Consider the following 13,017-nt stretch of genomic DNA (forward strand, 5'->3'; position numbering starts at 1 on the left):
GCTTCCTATCTTTGCCCAAACTAAAATTCATTTCACTTATGACTTCAGAATTTTCTCATCACCAGGACGCCTTGTTCAAGTTATTATTTACAACACTGCACTTCACATATTTATGAATACTAAATATCAGGGCAATATAATATTAGGGCAAACAAACAGTGGAAGTATCAAGGAAGAACAAGTATAATAGGATTCCCAATCATTGTTGGATATTCCACTATATATTTTTGATACAATGTTCAGTGAAAATTAGAAGCTTTCAAGACATAAATGCCAGCATCCTGCCTGTTGCATTCTCCATTTCTGAAATCAAGCACATTCAAATTTGCTTTAAAAGTTGGCGTTGTCACTGTTCGCTTTCAGACTACAGTTTTGTTCATTTCAGCACACATTTCTGAGCTTCTTCTGTCCCCTCCACCATGCACGTAAGGCTCAGGCCATGCTGACTTCAAGCCTTATGTATGCCCAGGTCACAGAAAACATCCATGTAAGTACTGAATTATAGTAATGTTATCTCCCAGGCACCTCTCTGTCATACAGAACAGTATGAAACTCTTTGTAGACTCTCATTTATTTAAAGAAACATGCAGCTTATCTCTTTAGAGAACATGATAGAAATTGTTCAACATTCCATTATGATACTGTACAAATCAAATGAAATTGAGGTGATCCCAAAGCCACTGAAAAGCAACAACACTCAAACTCAAAGTTTCACCTTTTCAAAGGTCCTGTTCTCACCTCATTCCTAAAAAGGTAGTCTCTGAGTGCAGAAAAAAAAAGCAGAGTGAAAGGCAAAACAAGAGGTAGAAATCATTCTTCAGTGGTAGTTTGGACCAGGATCAAAAGAAAGTTAATAGGGACTGACAAAGCAACAGGGGCTGAAAGATGACAATAGCTTCGGAAAGTCCTCAAACAGGAGCATAAGGAGAAAAATCCTGCAAAATGAGAGAGAAAATTGAATGTACAGAAAGAAAGAAGACCTAAAAAAGGGGGAGATATGGGAAAAAAAAAAAAAAAAAAAAAAAAAAAAAAAAAAAAAAACCACTGTGAGTTGTCATTGCTAAATGTTGATGTGCCTCCAGACAATAACAGCAACAAGAAAATATCTTTAAAGCAGGAAACAATAAGACAGATAGAAAATACAGTAGATTTGCATAGCTTCAGTCTTTAGAGTATATTTCACAACTGCCTTAACAAAAAACCTTTGAAGCTACACAGCTTAGATCTGAAACTCTCAGCTAACTCATTCTGCTCCTGTGAAGGCCTTCCATCTTCTCATCTCCACATAGCTAACAGCCAAGTAGGCTGTAGCGATTAAAAAAAATAAAATAAAATAAAATAAATCCATCACCAGTTTTGTGTTGCTCCAACTGTAAGAAAAATCATTTGTTTTCTTTCCTTAAGACAGCCTATAAACTACCTTTTCTCTCCCTACTTGTGAAAATTATACAAGCCTGTCTCTGTCACACAGCAGCTGTTAAGAGGCAAAGTAGAGGCTGCAGACAGGCTTCTGCAGTTCTACCTGCCCACATACACAACTGGCCCCAGACTGTTCCAACTCAGGCCTGTCTGACTGAGCAGCTGTGTCAGGGACACCTGAGGGGCCCAAGGGATGCCAGAGCTGCATTACAGACACACAAACAAGGCTGCAGGGCAATTCCTCAGGGCAGCCTGCAGGCAGATACAGTGGTCCACAAAGGTTGGCCAAACAGAGCGATCAGCATCCTTAAGTGATGGCAACACGCTTTTTTATTTTTATTTTTTTTCCTAGCAAGGGGCATTTGTATACTTTACCAAGCATTGTGAAGGCCAGCGGAGGCAAAGTGAAGCGAAACGGCTGCTTCTGAAACAGTGACAAAATCAGCAGCTTGTCCTTTTTAGTCTGAGTTGTGAGTTTCATATTTCAGCTCCTCCTTCACATACCAGGCCTGCCCCGACTCTGATCTGTTCGAAAATGGAGCCTTTCACCACCGCCTATCCTCTGAAATATTCAGTGCCCAAAGCTAGAGTCTTTGTTGTTTTCCTGTCAGTGTTTTTTTGTACGGCAGTCCTCTGCCTTCTGCAACTCAGATTTTTTAAACCTAAAACTAAAGATTTTTATTCTTTTGAAATCAAGGATTCACGGGGAAGAATCATTTCCTTGGAGAAGTACAGAGGGAAAGTAAGTGACGACTTCTTTATGTATTTTCTTTGATTCTTCACTGAAAAGCAGACATCCATTTCTAGGTAAACAAAACGGTTTGTTGTGGGAACTTAGAGCAGTGTTTTGTGCTAAATTCCTGCTACAGAAACACTAAGCTAGAGAGAAATTTATTTTTTCTAGGCCTGCTTCCAGAACCAGCTATTAGAACTAATAATATATATATATGTTTTATTCATCTTAATATAGTCTTGAAATTGAATTTGTACATTTTGATCTTAGTTAAGAATGGTAGCATGTTCTGTTGAATATTAAAGATATATCTGAGAAATATGGCTTTAATGTCTGTTCTAAATACACAGGTTTTTTTCGTGCTTAAAACTGAAAGCTTCAAGTTTATCCATATACTGAACATTTAAAGCAGGATATCCCAAAATAAATGCTTCAGCTGCTATCATTCTTATCAGCTTAGGGAAATAATGATCCAAGAAATTATGTCTAGCTCCCAGGCAGGAACAATGCTGGTTGGGGGATATCTCGTGTTAAGGCTTAATTAAATCTCTATGCCACCTCCAGTCTCTTTCTCAGTATTCTCACTTTATTTCTCCAAAGGCAACTTTGGTTGTAAACGTGGCGAGTTACTGCCAACACACAGACAAAAATTACATCGCTCTGCAAGATCTACACAGGGAGTTTGGTCCCTCCCACTTCACTGTGCTGGCCTTCCCCTGCAATCAGTTTGGAGAATCAGAGCCCGGCTCAAGCCTGGAAATAGAGGCTTTTGCCAAAGGGAACTACGGAGTAACCTTCCCTGTTTTCCACAAAATCAAGATCCTGGGATCAGAAGCAGAGCCTGCCTTTAAATTTTTAATAGGTAACTATTTTATTTCCTACACTGAGCTGCATATAAGCATGATATTCTTCTTCAACTCCAGTTGGAGTTTAACAGGCCCAGCCAGAGCATACATTATTTGTTTTCATAGTCTATGGAGATAAAAAGATGTTCTTTGCACAAAACTTATCTCATTTTAATGTGGGTATTTAAAAAAAAAAAAAAAAAAAAAAAAAAAAAAAAAAAAAAAAGTCAAAAGAGCTGTGTCCTGAAAGCATCCATTTTTCCTCACTGATGATAAAAACACCTTACTGTGACCAGCCTGGATAGAAACATATGGTGATGGATATATAAGCCTTAGTTCAAAGGTCTGAACCACCTATAAAATCCTATTTCAGACTATATGGCTTTTGTTAGATTTGTTTTGTTGTTTGTTTTTTTTTTAAACACAGAAACATATAACTTAATAATGCCTTAATGTTGCTGGAAAATTTAACATAAAAACATGCAGATGAGAAAATCCTCCTTTAGCAAAGAGTCATATGTCTCACTTATAACTACTGTAAATCAGGAATATACTCTAGGATATATAACCACTGATTCGCATTAATTTATATTGTGAGCTCCAGATTCCACTTGCACAAACACTATGGAGTATTGCTGCAGAAAACACTTGCTGACTTAGGGCTTCACACTCTCACAGGCAAAATGAAATTTTGCTCAGTTGACCAAGAACCCCACAAAGCCAGTTTAAAAGCCTCTCTGAATTTTCCTGAGTTTTGGCCACATCTTTGATCAATACTAAACACTGCTGTTATGAAAGGAAGGATATTTAGAACCTTACTGTATTCTATAACATCCAAGAAGGAGACCCAAACATGTATTGCATCTTCCTGCCCTCAAATGGGATCACAACTACCTAAGCCAATACCAAGCCAGTACCTGTAAGCTACCAAGTTACAGGTGCTTCTCCAAATAATTACAGTAGTCCTATGAGAGACTGAGGTAGCCCTCTGCCTACTGTTGTTCTTCACAGCTCCTCTTGTTAGAAAACTGTATCAACGTTTAAATGAAATGTCTTAAACCACTTAAGCCCTTTTCTTCTTCCTATAGTCTCTGTTTACATTCCTGAAAATTACTAGCATTCTCCACCTCATTTAGGAGACTCTTAAGTAGTGGCTGTTGTCATCTGAATTGCATTCAGTTATTCATATACGTTAATAATCACTGAAAGATTATTTGGATTATGGCACCTGAAGACTGATTCTTGAAAAAAACAAGTCTTCAAAGATATAGTTACTAGCTGGGTCAGAATCTCCATCATAGCCACTGATTACCATAGAGTCCTCTTGCAATCATAACATTACTAACTTAGACCAAGGACAAAATTTATCACTATTCCATGTTCCCTAATCAAAATATCCTAATTTTCTCCTATTTCTTCTCTCAAAAACAGACTTCCCTTAAAATCTGTGAGACTCTCAATGACAAATCCAGAGGCAACATTCTGGTTCTGACTCCTCTAGGAGTCATACAGTTTCTGATTTCTGATCATTCAGGAATTATCAGATATTCGTGGCAGCAACATTACCAGTAGGGTTTAATTTCATGGGATGGAATGAGCTGAGTTAACTCACCATCAACATTATGGCTTCCTGCTCCCATTTCACTTTCCATAAACACACATAAAACTGGGGATTCCCCATTGAGTGTGTAATCCAATATCCTTCTCCCTGTAAAACAACGTAGTAAACGTAGACTCTTCTGAACAGTTTCACCTGAAGGGGAGAGTATGATTCACTTCCCACTTTTCAGTGTGGTCTTATTCATTGATTTCAATGAAGTGAAAGTTTTAGCAAAGAACAAGATGGGATTACTTCAAAATGAATACATGAAGAATCGCTGCAGGATAATGAAACAATTACAAGAGAAAGGGAGTTACTAAAATTATCTTATGCTATTCTTGCAGATTCTTCAAAAAAAGAACCTCGCTGGAATTTCTGGAAATACCTTGTCAGCCCTGAGGGTAAAGTTGTAAAATTCTGGAGACCTGAAGAGCCCATAGAAAGTATCAAGCCAGAAATAGCATCATTAATCAGACAGATCATAATGAAAAAAAGGGAAGACCTCTGAAAAACCGTTCACTTTGTGAATCCATTCAGTGGCACAGACGCACAGCCTTATTACATTCCTGGGAAATGCTGCTAGAAGAAAAACTATCAGGGGATATATTTTTTTCTTTTTAGTGTTAGTATTTTCAGCTACACTATGTCATTTAATGCTGGGATGCCTTCTGTAACAGCCTTGAGAACCACTGAGATTACTGAAAATAGCAAGGCAATCAAAACATTGCAGGAATGGACCTTCAGTTTACATGCAGTTCTTTAAATTATTAACAAGAGCTAATTACAATTATTATCAGCAGGCAAATAGCTAAAAAGAAGAGGGTTGGTGATTAATTACTCAGTACCTGTACCAGAAAATTTCATTTTCCATCTACCAGTGAAAATAAGGTTTGATACTCAATTAACACGTAGCCATTTTGACTGAAGGACATGGGACTGAGAACTGTAATATCAGGGCTTATAGACACAAATGCAGCTGACCACACCAGCTTTATAATATTGACAGATGAAAATGTCTGAATTGTGAAACTGTCAACTTAGTTGTAAAAAACTGTACATAGAAAATAAGATTATGAGAAGTAAAAGAAAAGATGCAAAAAGATTTCTTTGCCTGCTTTGTGTGTATTTTGATTCATTTCACCTGTCCAGCAATACCTCTATCTTCTTCAGCCTTCTCCATACATTTGCACTGCAGTGCAGGGCCTTGGCTGCCAGCTCATTTTCTGGATTTCCAGTTTTCTGACCTGGATGCAGATAGAGCCTTTGTGCATATATATGAGTGCTTACAGTAGGATTCAAAGGGCAACAAAAATCAACAGCACAGCATCCTAAAAGACATCAGCTAGCACAGCTTTCTGAGGCTGTCCAATACATGCTCCCCAGCCACCTATTAGAATAAGCCTCAAAATGGAAGCTGAAAAGGACAAAGTTTCACACCTTCACTTCTCACCTTGCAATTTCCCCACTCCAGCACATAACTACAAAACAATTTCTAGTCCTGTTCAAATGTTCTAGTTCAAATTGCCAAGTGTTTTGACTGAAAGAGTAAACTGAAGTAAATCAATTGAGGAAGACCATAAATAGGAATGAAGAACCTTATTCCATCTAAGTCTTAAAGCAGAGCTGAGAGTACAGAAATGGAAGAAACCAGCGTCTCTGAACTAAAAAGAAGAATTCTTTTACAGTAAAGTTGGTGAGATACTACAACAGGTTGCCCAGAGAGGTGATGAAAACCCCAACCTTGGAGACACTTAAGGTCAGACTGGACCAGCTTCAGATCAGCCTGACCTAGGTAGGTGTCCCTGTTCACTTCAGGGGAGTGGGAATAAAGGACCTTTAAAGGTCCCTTCCGATTCAAATGATACTATGATTCATTCTTAAAACCAATTTACTCCATGGTAAAAATAAAGCATCTGTATCTGTAAGATTGGCAGAGATTTGAAAAGGCAAATAAATAGGAACCGAGTTAGAACACTGTTATACAAGCACACATTTATAGATAGTGTTCAAAATTCAGCACAATTACCTGAAAGCATGTTTGTACAAATATCTACTTATTGTTTATATAGGATATTGCTTATGAAACTATGTACTACATTACAAACACTATAAACAGATTCAAAACTGTCTGTTGGATTCTCAGGTAATCCCTCCAACTTCAGCTAAAACTGCCCTTAGAAGACTAACAGAGCCCAGTCCATGACTATTAAGGTTTATTAAATTCCATCTACAATATCCTACTCTATGCCTCCCTCACTCCTTAGATCTGACATATACCCTTTATTTCCAATGTTTATCATTTAGCCGACAGCTCATATTTCAAAAATCATTTACCTGGGGGTGAATATATTCTTAATGCAGCTCTGTCACTGGTTGGACAATTCCCTATCAATTCACTTAATATCAGAAATTGTAGCATGACTTCCCAAACTAAAGTTTTTTAGTCAATTAAGCCAGAACTCCTTTTCTGATGCTGACAAGGGCATTACTTGCACTTCCGACAGGGAACAGACTATGGCCCATGATATCACCTTGGTGAAGCAAAAAAAAGACAAGTGTGCAAAGAATAGAGCAGACAAATTTTGAACTCTGGCCCTGAGCAGCTTACTTGCTGGACATTGTTCCTGTCAGTCTGAACAGCCTCTATACATGATCAGTAGTCCTATCAACATGACTTTCCAATTTACAAAGCAATATACAGTTTTTCTTACTACAGACAGTTTAGTGCCACCATACAGTTCCTCATCACACCAGCACTATTTTATTTCCCTGCTTGGGTTCTGTATCCTGCTCCTACTGCCAACCAGATTTCTGTCCTGGTTTTGGCCTTTTATCATCTCAGCACTTGATTTTTGCTCCTATTTTTCACCTGGTTCCTGCATTTTTCCTCTTAACCATGATCAACAGATGGCCTGGATATTTTTCTCCTAAACATGTTAGAGCTGTTTTTCTGATGGTTGGATAGACAGGGAAAGAAAAAAAAAAGATAAACTCTTAGAAGTTAAGCTTCTCCCATCCATTTACCAATAAAATACACATATAAATAAAGTGTCATCTGTAGTTAAAAACTTTGAAGTGTACTGCTGCAATGAATATCCTTTGAATGTAATCCTAAATTGCTTTACATAGTGAAGAAGAGTAATGTACACCCCAGAAGTATTCAAGGCCAGGCTGGATGGGGCTGTGAACAACCTGGTCCAGAGGAAGTTGTCCCTGCCCACAGAACTAAATGATCTTAAAGGTCCCTTCAAACCAATCCACTCTAATTCTTCTCTTCTTACTCTTTGTCTCTTTTTGTCCTAGTCCTCAGACCAAACAGTGTGCCCTTAGAGCAAGCAGGATTGCTTTCAGAGCCACAGATCCTAGAAGAGGGGCCATACTACAGTATGTCACCTACTTCAGTGCACTAGATGATTTAAAGATTATTTTATTTACACCTAATTGTAACCTGAAAGGTCACCAATTCAGAGTGGAATTCACTAACACACAAGAGCCTGTAGTTCATCAGATGTTTCTTTCCCTACCCACTTTTGCTCATTTTCAATCATTATTTTTTTCATCAAAGGAAGTAAGTTTGAGTGAATCAGAACCTTTGTGCTTCTGCCAGTTCCCATTTAAGTGAGTTTCTCCTGAGCTGGAATCACTCACCTCTTCACCTGAAGTGATGTAACAGTCACATTAGCAGACATAAAAAAACATCCACATGAGACACAAAACCTGAAGTTTTACTAAAGTCACCGACTTAAGTTAGCAGAATTGTCAGAAAACAGTTTGATTAGCAGTTTGATTAGCTGCATAATTGCGTAAAACACAGTTAAACATATTTTTATCAATTCCGTCACTTTGCAAAACCTTCTTTCAGCTGACATAGGGCTCCACACCAGCCAAGGACCTGACAAGGTGTTTGTAACAACAGTCTTTGCATTCCTTTCTCAGTAGTGACACAGTGATGTGCTAATGCAGCAGTGTAGTTAGTTGCTGGTACATGAAGTGCAGCTAACTAACAGTACACTGCCTAATCACCACACACAGCAATAGGTGGACACCATCTCTGCAGAGCTTCACAAACATTGCTCCTATTCCTTTTCACAGATACTCATTTGGAGGATTTACAAGGCATATTACTTGCTTCATTTGAATGCTCCTATAATAAACAGATTCTTTTGCGATCTATGAAGTGCCAAGATTACGATAAAAGTAGTATTTTGTTGCCCATGGCAGTATGTGTGATAGAAGTTTGCAGTGTAATATGAATCAGAAGGATCAATTTGCTCACAGCCCACAACCTGCTGAGGAATAATACTATGTCCTACTCAAATTGTGCCTCCTGGTGCAGATTTTTAGGACTCCCATGGTCACAAAATTTATTTTGTGGAGCAAGTGGAAAAGAAAAACTCTACAATTGACTTTTTTCCTATAGAATGCAAAGGGGATTACTTTTTCAGATATAGCCAGGTAGTTAGTGAAGACTTCTAATTAGTCATTAAAAATAGAACTAAAACAACACATTGCATTATATCATTATATCAAATATCATTAAACAGAATTTAAGACAGATTTCTAAAAATTGTGTCATTTTTAGTTGTGATTCTTCAGCTTTAAGAAAACTACCAGAGAGTCTGAAGTTGTGCGAAATTATTTCAAACCTGAAGTAACCACTGAACTAATTGCCTACCTGTTTCAGGTATTGCTAAACTTCCTACTGCCTTGGTATCCATGGGCAGATAGAAGCCAGAGACTGAATCTGTCAAAAATTCTCTCAGTTCTTTGGGTAACAGGAATACAAAATACAGATATTATTCCAAAAGTGAGCCAAGCAAAATTATACATACAAAATTAAATTAATTAAAAGAAGAAGAATCAATCAAGATGATGCAAAAGATTCTACACATAAAAGTAGCAGTCTTCGGTTTGATGCTAAAGGTATGTGGAGCAGGATAGCAACTGCATGTTAGCTGATGTCAGGAGTTCCAACCAGCTAACATACACTGCCACCCCACCGCACACAGAGGCACCACCTGCACTGCTGGAAACCAGATCCCTAACGCCCACCAAAGCGCCCTCCTCCAAACCGCTGTAGGCTGTCCCTGCAGCAGGTGGCAGTGCGGTAGTGACTGCTCCATTCAGCACAGCAGTCGCTAACATCGCACTGCCTTCCAGCCACAGGGTCCATGCAGTGTGAGATTTCTCGTGAAACGCACGTGCCTAGAAGAAATATCTCATTGCTTACCTAAATTCAGCACCGTTCCCTCTTTTGAGATTCATGCGCAAGAGTATGTATACAACTCACACAATACTATGATACTATGATATGATGATACATATATGCAAGCAGTAAATGCCTTCGTGGCACAGATAAGATTCTTATTTGTTAAGACTTGAGTTACAGTAGTAGCACAAAACCTATGTGAAGTTTGACAAGAATCAGATCCCAGACTGTCAAAAAAAAAAAAAAAAAAAAAAAAAAAAAAAAAAAAAAAAACAGAAAATTGTTGTGAACAGATTCTCACAAGCACCAGTATGTTGTCTCCACGCTGTATTACACACACTTGTTTATGTCCTGTTTGTCCATAAGCAACCACATCAGTCATTGCAGGAGCCCAGGCCTGGCACTAAATGAGCCTGGAGTCTAATTCTCTAGAGTAGATTTTCTCATACTGAAATAACAATTATTGCTGATTACTTCATAGTACAAATTAATCTCGGGTGTTGAGGCACACTGTGCCTTCATTTACAGATATGAGGGAAGCCTGAAGACCCCAAGAATCAAGCTCAGGGACGCAGGCTGGGTGGAGGTAACACTTTACCCCCAGCACTTACGTTGATGGAAAGCCCTTGGAAGCAATGCAGAAGCCAGTCACTGAGGTAGATGTTTTCTATCAAACTGAATGAAATAACAAAGGTGATAACTTTCCCTTACTTCTTTAAAAACAGCTGCTAGATCATTCAAAATAAATAGCACCAGTCCTGAATTCTCAGTACAATACACCATAACATTTACTTGCCTGAGTGCTGCTGTCAGCAGCTGCAGGACAGCGCTGGCTTAACAGACTTGTGCTGGTTCCACAGGGTGAGGCCATCCTTTCCACGATGCTCTTGAGCAAGGCAGTCTGGAGTAGCTCCAGGCTGCAGCATTCCACTCCATCTCAGCCTCTAAAGGCCTCCAGCCCCTTCTCCTGGGACCCCATCTCTGCCTGCTTCCACAGCACAGCTTTTCCCATGGTGTCACCTAAGTACAGTATTTATTTTGGAGTGATATCCTCAGCATGCTGATGGCAATGCTTCTGTACCATGCCCATACCTGTGGGTACACCACTCATCTCCCACTTCAACCCTTTCAGTGTGATCATTGCTTGTTACAGTGCCACCCGCTCCACCACTGTGTTTCCATCTCACCAGGTTTTGTTATTGGTGCCTCACACACAAGGTACCCATGCTTTGCATCCTGCCCTTTGGTGATGGTTCATAATCCTCCCCTCAACAGCTTTAACGTAGTTTGTGTTTGTTAAGCATTTCAGATCCTACAGTTAAGAAGGTGTAAGTATTAACCAGAAAGTAAAAAACTTGTAATCCCTGTTTCTCACAGTCACGTTCTAGAGCATCTTACTTCCCCTTCCCCGGAAATACCGAAAAGGAGCACTAAGCAGCCAAGAGCAAACATCTGCTCTGCCCTTACCTCAGCCGCTTTCTGTAGGTTTTGCTCTCTCATCCACACAAGGTCTTTTCCAAGCACACTCATAACTCTTCCTAGAAAGAAAAGAGGCACAGCACTCAGTGGACACAGGGCCCCCAGGGGGCAGCAGTCCCTCACCCTTCACCCTCCATCCCCGGACAGGCGCGGTCCTCCCAGGGCGCCGGTACCCCAGGCTCCGTTGCCCATAGCCGGTACTCCCCCGTCCTCATCCGCCCCCCGCAGACTTTCCTCCTCCCCGGCCCACCCCTGCGGACCTGGCTGAGCCCTCCAGGTGAATGACCTGACCCCAGGGCTCCCGCAGCGGCACAGCCCGGACGGCGGACAGGTGCGGGGAAGGTCCTTGTAGGCAGACGGACCCGAAGAAGCAACTGCACCCAACCTCCTCGCACTCCCCGCCGCCCGCGGGTGCTCTTTAAGTGTCCCCGGCTGCGGCCGGCGGGGCGGGAACTCCCTGCTGGCCCGGCCCATCCCGGCCCGGCTCTGCCCGCCGGCGGGACGCGGCGCGCCCGGGCTGCGCGGCGGCGCCAAGGAGCGGCGGCGGCGGCAAAGGAGCGCGGCGCGGCGGGACCCCCGCGGCCGCGGGTAGCGAGGCGGGCGGGATCCGCTCCGTGCCCGGGGCAGGCAGGCAGCCGCAACCCGCGATGCGGGACTCCGGTGCCGGGCGGGGGCGACGGCGAGGCGCGCACCCGTCCCTCTCGCGGTGCCGGCGGGACAGGGGACTCGGCGCGTGAAGGGCAGCGCACTGAGCTGCTTGTCAGGGCTGGCAGTTTGGACTTGGAACCCTGCTGGAGCAGGGCTTAATGGAATCCAATGAGATAGCAGGGGAGATGAGCGCCTACCACCAGACTTCTGCCTTTTGTTCAAAATAAGTTCGGAGCGGCAGTCTGTCGGCTTTTGTCAAAGGCTCCAGTTTGTGCAGTTACACCACTTGAGTTCTCTGACAGCGAGAGCTGAGGGACACACAGCATGACAGGGAACCCCTTTTTCCTCATTCTAACTTCTGTGTTTCAGAATTAACGTTTAGAATCATAGAATCACTGAACCGTTTGAACTAGAAGGGACTTTTAAAGGTCATCCAGTACAACTGCCCTGCAATGAACAGGGACACTCAGATCTGCATTAGGTTGCGCAGAGCCCAGCCCAGCCTAGCCTCGAATGTCTTCAGGGATGGGGCATCCACCGCCTCTCCAGGCAACCTGTTCCAGTGCTTCAACATCATTACTTTAAAAAACTTCTCTTCTGTACCCCGTCTTTACCTACCCTCTTTTAGTCTGAAGCCCTTTCCCCTTGTTCTGTCACCACAGAACCTGCTAAAGAGTCTGTGCCCTTCTTTCCTGTAGCTCCCCTTTAGATACTGGAAGGCTACTATCAGGCCTCCCTGCAGCCTTCTCTTCTGCAGCCTGAACATCCGCATCTCTCTCAGCCTGTCCTCGTATGGAGGTGCTCCATCCCTTGGATCATTTCTGTGGCCTTTCTCTGGACACACTCCAACAGATCCTGGTCTTTGTGTCTCCATTAAAATGTTAATTTCTAGGACTAAGAATACAGAGCCACGTACAAAATGGACTCCGTTTTTCCTTATTTATGTTTTTGCTTTTCTTTCCTCCAAAAGAAGGCACTTTACAGTTGGAAAAGTGTAAGTTGACAAAAAGAAAAAAATTCCCTGAAAAATCTCCTCATGCCATCTCCTGCTTTCCTTGTCAGTCCTATAGCAGCCTATGTAATG

At 41.5% G+C, this 13,017-nt stretch overlaps 2 protein-coding genes across 3 annotated transcripts in view; one reads left to right on the plus strand and one right to left on the minus strand.

The window, feature by feature from the left end:
* CDC20B (cell division cycle 20B) overlaps positions 1-11,660 on the minus strand; it is a 31,456-nt gene extending 19,796 nt beyond the window's left edge. The window contains exons 1-2 of the mRNA XM_072359754.1: positions 11,546-11,660; positions 11,274-11,344 (exon numbers count right to left, since the gene is read on the minus strand). Coding sequence (XP_072215855.1) covers positions 11,274-11,336 — 63 coding nt within the window. The 5' untranslated portion in view covers positions 11,337-11,344; positions 11,546-11,660. The remainder of the gene's footprint in view (positions 1-11,273; positions 11,345-11,545) is intronic.
* Positions 1,926-5,692, plus strand: GPX8 (glutathione peroxidase 8 (putative)). 2 transcript variants are annotated; one of them, XM_072359755.1, is made up of 3 exons: positions 1,926-2,161; positions 2,753-3,014; positions 4,942-5,692. In XM_072359755.1, the coding sequence occupies exons 1-3, from the start codon at positions 1,955-1,957 to the stop codon at positions 5,103-5,105; spliced, it is 633 nt and encodes a 210-aa protein (XP_072215856.1). In that variant the 5' UTR covers positions 1,926-1,954; the 3' UTR covers positions 5,106-5,692. The 2 variants fall into 2 exon arrangements, with proteins under 2 accessions (XP_072215856.1, XP_072215857.1); XM_072359756.1 differs by lacking the exon at positions 2,753-3,014 and having other exon boundaries at positions 1,955-2,161; positions 4,942-5,593.
* Positions 11,661-13,017: the final 1,357 nt, after the last annotated feature.

This window comes from Excalfactoria chinensis, chromosome Z, assembly GCF_039878825.1.
Source record: "Excalfactoria chinensis isolate bCotChi1 chromosome Z, bCotChi1.hap2, whole genome shotgun sequence".
In the NCBI taxonomy this organism is placed as follows: Eukaryota; Metazoa; Chordata; class Aves; order Galliformes; family Phasianidae; genus Excalfactoria; species Excalfactoria chinensis.